We start from the raw sequence: 12,078 nt of genomic DNA, 5'->3' as shown, positions 1-12,078 counted from the left end.
TAGTCATTTGAGATTTTGAGTTATTAGTATAACCTTACTGCTTATGATTACTTGAGGCACCATTTTGAGCTCAGATTGACTTGTAATTGACATTACAAAAATGCTAGGGAGTTCTTTTCATTGATCAAATATTGCTCAAATTCAAGTGTTTAGGGATTTCTCGGTACTCATGCCATTGTCTTTCTCATGATTTGGGACTTTTAATAATTTTCATTTCATTCACTTAGCTGGCATGAGATCTGGGAATATGTACTTGATGGTGTAAGACACCATGACCTCGTTGTTTGTACCCTTCGTGGGCTCGTTATTCATTTATCTAGGTTTATGGTAAGGTTATTTTCAATTCTTTGATTGAGAACATTGTGGTACATGCTGTTTGTTAAGAATATAATACTGACACTTTCCAGTTTATAACAGCTAGATGATGCTTTACACAATGGAGATATTCTACCTTACCAAGTCTATAGAGGTTGTCTTAGAATGGATGATCATACACTTGTAAATCTTGAGATTTTTAGCAATAATGCTGATGGTAGTTCATCAGCTAAGTGTAAACAAATCCAGTTTGTGAGGCTGACTTCCCTTTCCATGAGCAAATAAGGGCATATTTATTTACTTTTAACAAGGTTTATGTTACTTGATTTCAAGTACATTATACAAATATTTTGATAATTGTATTACATCATCTGGTAAGCTTCTTCTTTTTTCTGTTCTTTGTTTTTTTTTTTTTTTTTTTTTTTTTTTGGATTCTATCCCCTAGGATCAGAGTTAGTGGTTTGGTTGTGGTTAAAATGTCCATCGTTGCTTTAGTTTGGTTTTTTAGTGTAACTTGCAAACTTATATCCCATAGTTGTATGCGGGAGACACTACCGAGCAAAACAACAAGAGAAGAAGAGAAAAATAAAGGGGGGGCATTTAATCTTCTTATTTGTTGTATATCAGAGTTTATTTGAATAAGCTTTAGTTATTGGTACTTGTGTATACCTCTTATCATCTCAGTCTTACTAATTAGTTTATATTGTTATTTGATGGTTTTGTGTGGGATGGAGATGGTGTTCAGGTTTTGGGTCTTGGAATTTCAGTTTTAGGCCTGGTTTCCTCACTAAGAGTATAGCTTGTGTAGCTTCAGATACCCATGAACTCATACTGTTTTATTGGTTGAGTTATAGATTTTGTATTGGAGGAGGTCTCTTCATATCTTTTTGTTGAGTATATGCACCTTAGTACTTTTGACATCATTTTTATTTCATATTTAATGGATGTTGGGCATGTTTTAATTTATGTCGGCATTAGTAAAATTATTATTTTATATGGAATGGATGTGTTTTATATGAAATAGGTGATCGACAGGATTAATATGGATGAATGTATTATATATGAAATAGGGGACATGATGAATCTATTATATTTTGAAACAGGCTGATGGATTGGATATAAAAATAGATTTTTAAAAAAAAATAAAACCACATTTAGCGGGGATTTTTAACAAATGCCGCTAAAAATTAGAAAATCAATACCTATCACGTCGCTTTTTAAATGTCGTTGTACTACACATTCCCGGTGTTTATTGAAAAGTGCTGCAAAAATAGAAATTCAATGTCCTATAACGACACTTTTATAAACGCTGTTGTAGAATACTTTCCCCGGCATTTATTAAAAAACGTTGCTGAAAAGGTACATTCACTGACACAGCGGCGGTACCTTTGGCGACATATTTGTGGCACAAAATATAAACACCGCTATAGCCTACAGTGGCGTTTTATTGACCTATAGCAATGTTTAAAAACACCCCCGTAGGTCCAGTTTCTTGTATTGGAGGGATCTCCCCTAGGGTTCGGCAGCTCCAACTACATGTGATTGTCTTCCAGGAATCTACTCTCCCCATTAGATATCTTGAGGTTCCTTTGCTTTCTAGTAAGTTGTCGGTGGCTAACTGTTCTCCCCTCTTTGAGCCTGTGAAGAGAAGGTTGGAAGGGTGGAAGAGTAGGTTTCTTTCTCATGCTCAGCTCATCAATACATTTCTTCAAGGAGGGTATATCTTCTGGTCTGGGATTTTTGGCTTCCTAGTTAAATCATGTGGAAGCTTGAATCCATCTTCTATAAGTTCCTTTGGTCCGACCCCTCTCTTGATTGGAAAATCCACTTCATAGCTTGGGATAAGGTTTTCTTACCTAGGACTAAGGGGGATTGGGCATCAAAATAATTAAAGATATGAATGTAGCGTGGATCTTAAAGCAGGTTTGGTGGATTGCATCTAAGAAAGATAATTTATGGGTGAAATGGATCCATCATAGATACTTAAAGGTCGATTCCTTGTGGACCGTGAAAGTTCTCAAAGATTTCTCTTGGGTATAGAGGAAGATATTGAAGCTCCAAAGCAAGGCAAAGGGTTGATCGAACATGTCATTGGGAATGGGAAAGTTACAAAATTATGGTTAAGATTAGTTGGATACTGTTGTTCAAAGCTTCCAAGACTTGGGATCGTGAGGTTCACGGATTCCACTTTGGTAATGTGCAGATATACCCTCACATATAAGGAATTCAAGCGCTGTGTTTTTTTCTCCTTGTTCGGGTGCTATGATTGTACCTTCCCTCCATCATGATCATTCCCAAGAGGTACATGAATTTATTTGTTTTGATCGGACTAGGAATTAAAGGAGGATATGATTAAGGACTATCGTGATGTCCACGCCTTGATTGATCGGTTCTCTCGTCATTCAATCGACACTAAAGGATATATCACTTGTCGTGATATGTAGATATGTGCTTCACCCATTATTATTGACGTGGTTTAGCAACTTAAACGCCGGTGTAATATCATACCAACAGTCTTAGCTGAGACTTTGTTGGGTCTTGATATCATCAGCTATGCTGAGCTTCGGCATGGTGATACCTTTGTCGGTAGTCCCTACCTTCTACAGGTAACGTTGTTACTTGTGTACTTATGCTTCTTTCACCTTTCTCTATTTTTTTGCTCCCTTGGTTTGATAATCACATTTCTTTTCATTTGATGCTCATGGTACCGTATTTATTTGCTATTTTATTTGGATCACACTTGAATTTTATCAAGCTGCCTAGATGATCCAATGGTAAGGTGGCACAAGCCTCTTTAATATACTTGAAGGTTTGGTACTAAGAGTTGTAGATTCAACAAGGGTAACCATGTGTCTACACACCGAGCCTAGGGTTATGCCACAAGGTGTAATTTTGGGTTAAAAGCATGCAGTAGCAAGTTAGTTCATCAAAGTTAGCATCCAAAAGCACACAATAAAAAAAAAAAACATGTTACAATAGTACAATATAGGGAAAATTTCACAGACACCCCCTGTTAGTATATGAAATATAACGGACATATCAAACTTTGAAAAAATATCACAGACTACCCTTACTTTATATTTTTATTTCAACTTAATCCACTATGCAGTTAAGTTGCTGTTAATTCTTTTATAATGATGAAATTACCCTTACCACAGGATGAACTCCCTATAATACCCTTACTCTCTCTGTGTCTCTTCTGTTGTGTTCTCTTCAATTCCTCTCGCTCTCTTTCGTTCGCTCAGAGACTCACTACCCGTTACCCTTACGGTGAACTTACAATAATCACATACCTCTTACTACTCTTCTCCAGCGCTGCCGCCACCGTCTTAAAGTTCCCACTCCCGTCCGCTGCTACCGTCACATCCGCCGTCACCGTCGTTGCCTGAAGTAGCCTCTAGTCACCCGCCGACAACCACTCCGGAAACTCACTCCCTCTCTCATTGGTTTCAATGTCATCACCCATCATCAACCGCCTCTCCTTCCTCTCCTCAGCCATGTGTGTGTCGGTCATGTTCTTGATCATGGCTAATGCGTTACTACACATCTTATAAACGTGAACCTAACCTGCCTCCGGCCAGCACTGCTTTCACCTCCTTATCCACTCCATCATGGGAGAACCCGTCCAAACACGACTCCTGATTCATCATTGCAGCACTCACAAGTGTCTTAAGGTCACCGGCGTGTTGGAATATCGTTTTCTTCACGTTTCTGTACTGCCTGAGATCTTTACCTGTCTTGAGTAGCTCATCCAATGTCTCGTCCACCATCTCTAGACAGTCGTGCAGAGCTGTTTTCTCTCGTTTCGTTAAGCTTTTCTTCTTGGTGACGATGAGCTTCTTTATGGTGAAGTAGTTGTGTTCGACGGCGGTGGTTGTGATGTTCAGAGACATTTCGATCACGTCCTTCTGGCTCAATAATTTGTCCGTGGCACCGGGGACAGTGGTGATTGCCGAATAGCAAAGGTCTGGATACCGACTGACACTAGATGAAGATTTGAGAATGGCATGCGCTGGGGAGTTTTCGCAGCCACCGGAGTTCATGTGGGAGGCTACGCCGGCGACAACGCTGATTATGGCGGCGAGAAGAAGGATGAATGAAACTGCAGAAATCAAGTGAAGGAAATTTGGGTTGGATTCGAAAATTACAAAGGGGTAAAGGGAGGGGGAGCCAGAGCCAGAGAAGTCGGGGAAGGCCGGAAGGGAGAGGGCTGAGCAAAGGAGGGGGAGGGGTGTCGGAGACGGAGAAGGAGAGGGATAGGGAGAGGAGAAACGTGAGGAAAAGGCCGGCTAGTTACACATGAAGAAGAAGAAGAAGAAGCAGAAATGACAGTTTTTTTATTTAAATAAGGGGTAAAATGGATATTTCACCTTTGGGTACTAACTGTGCTTAATGTCAGGGGGAAGGTTTCCATTTTGACCAAGTTTGGTATGTCCATGATATTTCATATACTTACAGGGGGTGTCCATGATATTTTCCCTACAATATATATGCCAAATACATCAAAAGTCTGACTTATACTAATAAGCATAGTATCCCCAGTGGATTTGCCACTGTAAGGACAATGACATCCTACGGTGGGGGTGCTTCCACGTGTCCTCCACATTGTTCCTTCTTTTGAGGAGGAGAGAGAGAGAGAGGTGATAACGTGTGTAGGAGTCCCCACTTAGAGGAGGGTTTAGGACTCAAAGTAAAATTGACTCTCTTGTTATGTTTTTTGGGGATTGATCGGTCCATTGATCTAGGTACAGGTCAAGTTACGATCAAGGGAAGGTATTAGGCATCCCAGTCCACCCGGCTAAGCCGGTATTTCTATTACTTCCCTAGGTTTGGGTGTGACATGCTTTTGGGATAATGAAATAAAGTATAAGATGAGGGTAAAAACTAAACTACTAGGAAGGTAAGGAAACATCCCGGAGGTTTGGCTGTAAGAAAAGGGTTATTATTCCTTTAGCCCATACATAATATAATAACCTAGGTCAGAATGTGGTTTTCATTGGGTGGACCCAAATGCCTAACACCTTCATCGAACTGCAACCTAACACAAACCCCAACCTTTGGATTAGATCAGTTCAGAATGAAGTCATTTCTTTTATTTTTAGTTTGGGTCCTAGACCCTTATCTAGGTAGCGACATCTTGTCAATTGGGGACTTTGCCACTCCTTTTTTATTAAGATGAGGGAAAGTTTTCCCCGGCATTCCCATCGGAAGGCCTTTGTCCTCACAGGGAGGCTTTCTCTTTGACAGGCTTTTTTCAAGCAAGACAAGCAAGGGAGAGGTATTATGGATGGTCAATCCACATATGAATAAAATGAAAAAGCTTTGGACCAAGAGAAATGTAAGGAGAAATATGACTGATAGCAAGACAGTGATCCGAGATACCAAGGGGATCAAGCACAACCCTAGAGGCAGGGTAAGCATCCAACCAATGGAATTTTGAAAGAACTCTATCAAGCTTACAAGCAATCCTCTCAGCCGCAGAATTGGCGCCATAAATGGATGTAAAGAAAAACCGGTCATTAGGACAAGCCTATGAACATGGAAATAGATTAATTGATCGTTGGAACTAAGGATGGTGAAGGTAGCTCAATACTTATGACTAAGTGATCAATTGTGACAAATGTACTCTTTATTCCAAAAAGAAAAGGAAAAAAATAATAATAAATAACAAAATAAATTGATTAGATATGATATTCTAAGCTTATTTGTATACTGGCCTAATAAATATATGTTTTTTAAGAATTTGTTTTTCCAATAAAATATACAAGCACCTATAGCTCAATCTTTGATATAATAATTTTATGGGAAAAAGATCTCTACTTGGTGGTGTTTTCTACGCCCTCTCACAAAGCACCGTGAGATGACGCCTCTGCCCCCTGGGTAGATACCCAGGCGTACTCACCCATTGGTCTAGATGCTTGTGTAGAGACTATGTGACCAAGTAGAGATTTCTTGCTCTAATTTTATACATTACCGGAAAAAAAAAAAAAAAAAAAAAAGATATAATAATTTTATATTTGATTGCTTCTCCCTTGGTATTGTGGGTTTTTGACTGGGGCGAATTGTTCGAGTCGAGTCAAGATTTTGGAAAATTTGGTCAAGAGTTGTGTTGACTAGGCCAGGGTAAAAAAATGACGAGACTAGGTCATAGATCGTCTTAGTCAAATAACACTCGGGACTTTTACCTGAGTCATGACAAACTCGACGAGTTTAGTTATTTTTAAAAAAATTATAAAGCCAGTTCCCTTAGAAACTAAGTTGAGAATATTAGTAAATCCATATTTTGAAACAATAAGAAGCCCTCAGCTCCTCGTCTCCCTTCACTTGTTCAATGGTATAAACTCAAAATGCATTGATATGTGATTCCCATATTTTTCTGATTTATTACTAATTTATACATATTTATTGCATTAAAAATTAAAAAATATGAGTCGCCTTGACCGGGTTTGACAAGACCGAGTCACTAGGTTTTTCTGAAAGACAAGTCAAGTCCGAAAACCTAGTTTTCCAACTATTCTTCCACTCCCACCAAGCGCTTTTTTATTTTTTATTTTTGAGTAAATTACTGTCCCCTCCCCTTGATTATGCCTTAATGACAGTCCCTTTCCCTACATATTGAATAATGACTCTCCCTTCCCCTAAAATCGAAAGATTCTATCAACCGTACCTTAAAAAAAATAAAAATAAAAATATTTTCTATGCATACCATGTCATTTCAAATGATTTTAGAAAATTTCCACATTCTTGCGTGCCCATCTCATGTCACAATCATGCATAATAGGCATTTTTGCCCTTTGAGGGAATTTTGGTCATTTACCAAAAACAAACCCAAAATGATTTTTCCAGCATCCAAATCTTGAATATTTTGCCATGTTAGCATGTTTAACATAATTTTCAATGTCTGTAATGATTTCAAAATGCATGTCTTAGCACTTTTAACATTTTGCCCTCTAAGGGCATTTTGATCATTTTACAATCAAATTTCGTTTAAGACTTTGGAAAAACCCATATCATTCACTTTGCATATTTTAACCTTCATAAGCATACTTCAAGAATAAAATTCCATTTTCATAAGGTTTAATTTTATGCATGTTTGATGACCTTATTTAGTCAAACAAGGCGCCTAAAACTGAATGGATACAAAACATTGCTAATTTGCTATCAAGTCAAACATATATATGAAACAACGTTCACTCAAAGTTGTCTCTCAGGCCATTTTTTATTTTCCTTTTCTTAAGTAGAAATCTCATATAATTTTAGCTCTATTCCTTTTCTTAAAAAAGAAACCACACGTTTCCTTCAATCCCCAAATATAACAGGAACCCATACAAGTCAGTGTGACGGAGTCTCATTCAAACAAAGGTGAATAAATGGTCCGCATTCCACAATCATTGCTTTATTCAATTCAAGTGGATCCTCTTTGACTTATTTTCAAAAATAAATAAAAATAAAAAATTCCAAAAGGGCAACTTCGTTCCAAATCTAAGTGATTATAATAAAATTCAAAACAAAGTTGCGCACTTCAGCCAAAGGATCCATTCAATATTCCGACTTCTATAAAATCTTATGCATCTGTTTTACTATTTCATCCAACAATCATCGCTTGTTAGTTTCATTACATAGCCTTTCCTTCCATCTTAATTCATTCCTCTATTTCAGATTTTCTCACCCTTTAGATCGATCGATCCATACAAGCAGTGGGATCATTTGGAGAAATCTATGAAGCGCAGTGCGCACATGGTCCAGCCACAGTGCTGGCCATCGGCACAGCAAATCCATCCAACTGTGTCTATCAGCCTGATTTCCCAGATTTCTACTTCAGATCCACAAAAAGTGAGCATATGACTGGACTGAAGGAGAAATTCAAGCGCATCTGTGACAGATCAACAATTATAAAACGTCATCTCTACATGACTGAGGAAATGATCGAGGAGAACCCCGACTTCTACAACTCCATGGCTCCAACCCTTGATGCACGCCAAGATATTATGGTTGTTGAGGTTCCCAACTTGGCTAAAGAAGCAGCTTTAAAAGCCATCAATGAGTGGGGGCAGCCCAAATCAAAGATCACCCACATTGTATTCACTACCATTTCTGGTGTTGATGCTCCTGGTGCCGATTTTCAACTCATCAAGCTCCTTGGCCTTTCACCCACCGTCAAACGTGTGATGATGTATCATCTAGGCTGCTACGGTGGTGGCAGTGTCCTCCGTGTTGCCAAAGACCTTGCTGAGAACAATAAAGGTGCCCGTGTCCTTGTTGTTTGCTCGGAATTAAACTCAGTTAGTGGCTTCAAGGGACCAACTGAGACCGATTTCCACACCCTACTTGGGCAGGCAATCTTCGCAGATGGCGCTGCAGCTTTAATAGTTGGTGCAAACCCTGACACATCAGTTGAGCGCCCACTGTTCCAACTCTTCTCAGCAGGTTCTCGAATTCTCCCAGACTCGGATGATATGGTTGAAGGCCACTTGCGTCAAACGGGTCTTTCAATCAGCTTATCCAAGGATGTAGCCAAAACTATTTCTGGGAGCATCGGAAAATGCTTGGAGGAAGCATTCAGCAAGATTGGTATAAGTGATTGGAACTCCATTTTTTGGGTGTCTCACCCTGGTGGACCGGCAATTTTGGACCTGATTGAAGTGACTCTTGGTTTGAAGGAGGAGAAACTTAAGGCATCAAGGAAAGTGTTGAGTGAATATGGTAATATGTCAAGCCCCACTGTGATGTTCATTTTGGATGAGATGAGGAATAACTCTATGAAGGAAGGAAAAGCCACAACTGGAGAAGGTTTTGATTGGGGTGTGCTATTAGGGTTTGGACCGGGTCTAACTGTGGAGACAATCATCTTGCGTAGCATAACTCAGGCTTGCTGATCTTGCCAATTTTCATTGATTTTAATTACACTCTATTCTATGGGGTTCTTTGTATGGCTCTATATCTGTGCCTTCATTACTTTGGTTGTTTGGTCCCTTTAGTTCTTCCCATTGGAGGAGGGGGGGAGACCTATTTATGTGATTCTGGTTTTTGGCATTTGTCTTTTAGTAAGGCCAAAGGCCTTCGTAGCTAAGTTACTATTTCTGTATTTGTTTAAGCTTCTTTTAATAAAATACTACTTAATAATTGTTGAAAGGACAAATAAATGTTGGGATTGCATTTTTTGGTTAAAGTGTTGGCTTCTTCTATGGTGTGGGAATGTTCAGTTGTCTATGGGCCGAACTCTTTGGATGGTAAGCAAGCTCTTTGGGATTTTCTTTCTTTGATGGTCAGTTATATTAATGTCTCATGGGTGACCTTAGGAGACTTTAATTCGATCTGGTTTCAAAGAGAGAAGTTGGGAGGATTTATGATTTCCCAAGTAGCGGCAGATGAATTTAACAAATGCATCTTTGATTTGGGATTGATGGATCTTAAATGGAAAGGTGAGTTCCGTACTTAGAATAATAGTCAGGTGGATCGACAAGGCCTTGGTTAACTGTAAGTGGTTGGATTCTTTTAGTGTTTCTGAAGCGGATTTTCTTACTCCAGGTATTTCGAATCATTGTCCCATCAAGCTCTCAAATTTTGAAATTGAATTTTGGGCCTAAATCCATTCGTCACTTTGATGTGTGGGTGTTTAGAGGGGACAATAGGCAAGTGGTGAAGGAGGGATTTCTTATGTCAATGCATGGAACTTTGAATCCTCTTTGTCCAAATTAGTGGTGAAGCACAAAAACATTAAATGGAAACTTAGAAGTTGGAACAAGGCTTCTTTTGGGGATGTGCATGAGGCTGTCTAGTCTGCTGAATCCTTGCTTCTTTCCATTCAAAGGGACTTTGTCGAGATCCTTCTAATGATCCCCTTGTAGAGGAGGAACGGGTTGCAAGAATTGAGTTTGTATGGAAGAGGATGTTTTTAAACAAAAATCCTATATTAATTGGATGAAAGTTAGTGACAGCAATAACAGGTTCTTCCATAAGTCTGTGTGGAGTAGGTACAAGGTTAGATACATTTTGGAGATCAAGAAAGAAGATGGTTCTATGGCACTGTCTCCCTCCTAGATCAAGGAGTAGGCGGTATCCTTTTTTGAGAATGTTTTTGGGGTAGACTATAGAGTCTAGGGTACTCCTCTCTATTTTTTGGCTGTAGAGTTTCGCTCCAGTCTTTCCCCAAACCTTCAACGCAAGCTTGTAGCTGATGTCTTGGAAGCCAAAGTCACGTCCGTGGTGTTCACGTTCAATGATATTAATCTAGGGCCTAATAGGTTTAATGATTGGTCTTTCAAAGCTAATTAGGAGCTGGTCGGCATTGTCTATGGGATTAGTCATAAGAAGTGCCTTTCTTTAGCGGTTTGAAGATTGACCTACACAAGGCTTACGATTCAGTTAGTGGACCTTTTATGTATGAGGTTATGGACCGAATGGGAATACCTAGTATGTTTTTTGGTTGGGATTGTGCTTGCTTGGAGTCTTTTATGTTATCCATTCTTGTCAACAGTAGGCTGACTTGTTACTTTGCTGGTAAGAAGGGTATTAGACAAGGGGATCCAATGTCCCCACTGATTGAAGATAGCGTATGGTCCAAAGTAGTTCGAATTCAAACTTCTTTTTCTCAATGACTTTCACAAACAGGGGTGGTAGGGAATGTAGTGGAGGGAGGAAGAAATGGGCCGGTCGGGTAGGGTGGGACGGGAGGAAGAACAAAAGGTGGGGCGAGAAGGATTGTAGAGGTTAAAGAAGAAGATGAGGGCAAGATCATTGTTTAAGAAGATTGTCTACGCCCATCTCACATATGATAGGTAGAGAATATGGTCAGTGGTACATGTACTACGATAGTAGGCATTGACCCACAATACCATAATTCCCTCCAAATTAAGGGTATGCACTTGACTTGAGTGTGTGTCAGCCGATAGGAATGGCATGGCACTCAGGATGGCTAAATTACATTGTAAGTCTAGGTGACGGACAGAATTGTCCACTCAACCAACATGCAAATGATGAACTCCGTTAGGCTAAGTTAGGAGCATAAGGTTTGATAAGTTCCAATACATACCTTATAAGAGAAGAGGGAAGCTTAAGGTATGATTAACCATTGATTGTGTTTTACCCCTATTTTTCAATGGTTATTGATCGTGTTAATCGTTATTTTTGTACATTGTGTAGATTTAATACTATGTTGACCCAAATCAACTACGTTAACCTTATCAAAGACCATATTTTCACTGGCCCAAATTATGTTGATTGGAGGAGGAACTTCAAATTACTCCTGTCTGCAGAAGATCTAATGTCAGTCCTTGAGCAAAATGAACCTAATTTCCCTAAAACCGAGGACCCTGAAGCCAAAGCGGCCTATGAGTTGTTCCGTCAGAATAACTCTAAGGTCAAGCTCCAAATATTGAATTCTGTGGAAAAGATCATCGCTGATTCTGTCAAGGATTTGTTCTTGACAAAGGACATGATGGAGGAGTTAAAGGAGATGTATGGGAGAAAAGAAAGACATGCCCATCATCAACTGCTGACACTTCTCCATAGCACAAAGCTGACCCAAGAAACTCCATTTATAGATCGTGTGGTGAAAATGCGAAACTTGTTCCAAGAACTGAAGAACCTAGGGATATCTTTCAAGTTGAATTATAGAATGGATGTTATCTTCTACTCTCTGCATCAAGATATCTACGGAACTTTTATTGTTAATTATAACATGAATAAAATCTCCGTCGAACTTCCTGAGCTTGGCAACATGTTACAAGAGGTAGAGGTTGCATTCCAAAAGCAAGAAGTGGA

The 12,078-nt window shown here is 39.3% G+C and overlaps 1 protein-coding gene across 1 annotated transcript; it reads left to right on the top strand.

The window, feature by feature from the left end:
* The first annotated feature begins 5,665 nt into the window (after positions 1-5,665).
* On the top strand, positions 5,666-9,191 carry LOC122672359 (chalcone synthase-like). Its single transcript, XM_043869851.1, has 2 exons — positions 5,666-5,728; positions 7,992-9,191. Exons 1-2 carry the CDS (start codon positions 5,666-5,668, stop codon positions 9,189-9,191), a joined length of 1,263 nt encoding a protein of 420 aa, XP_043725786.1.
* Positions 9,192-12,078: the final 2,887 nt, after the last annotated feature.

The sequence above is a fragment of the Telopea speciosissima genome, chromosome 8, assembly GCF_018873765.1.
Source record: "Telopea speciosissima isolate NSW1024214 ecotype Mountain lineage chromosome 8, Tspe_v1, whole genome shotgun sequence".
NCBI lineage: Eukaryota > Viridiplantae > Streptophyta > Magnoliopsida > Proteales > Proteaceae > Telopea > Telopea speciosissima.
Note: the sequence above shows the minus strand (reverse complement) of the source record. Positions and strands in the feature narration are given on the sequence as shown.

Coding starts and splice junctions, on each gene's coding strand:
- LOC122672359 (XM_043869851.1), top strand. CDS start 5,666: ATGACTGATAGCAAGACAGTGATCCGAGATACCAAGGGGATCAAGCAC. Junction 5,729..7,991: donor AGCACAACCCTAGAGGCAGG/GTAAGCATCCAA, acceptor CTCACCCTTTAG/ATCGATCGATCCATACAAGC.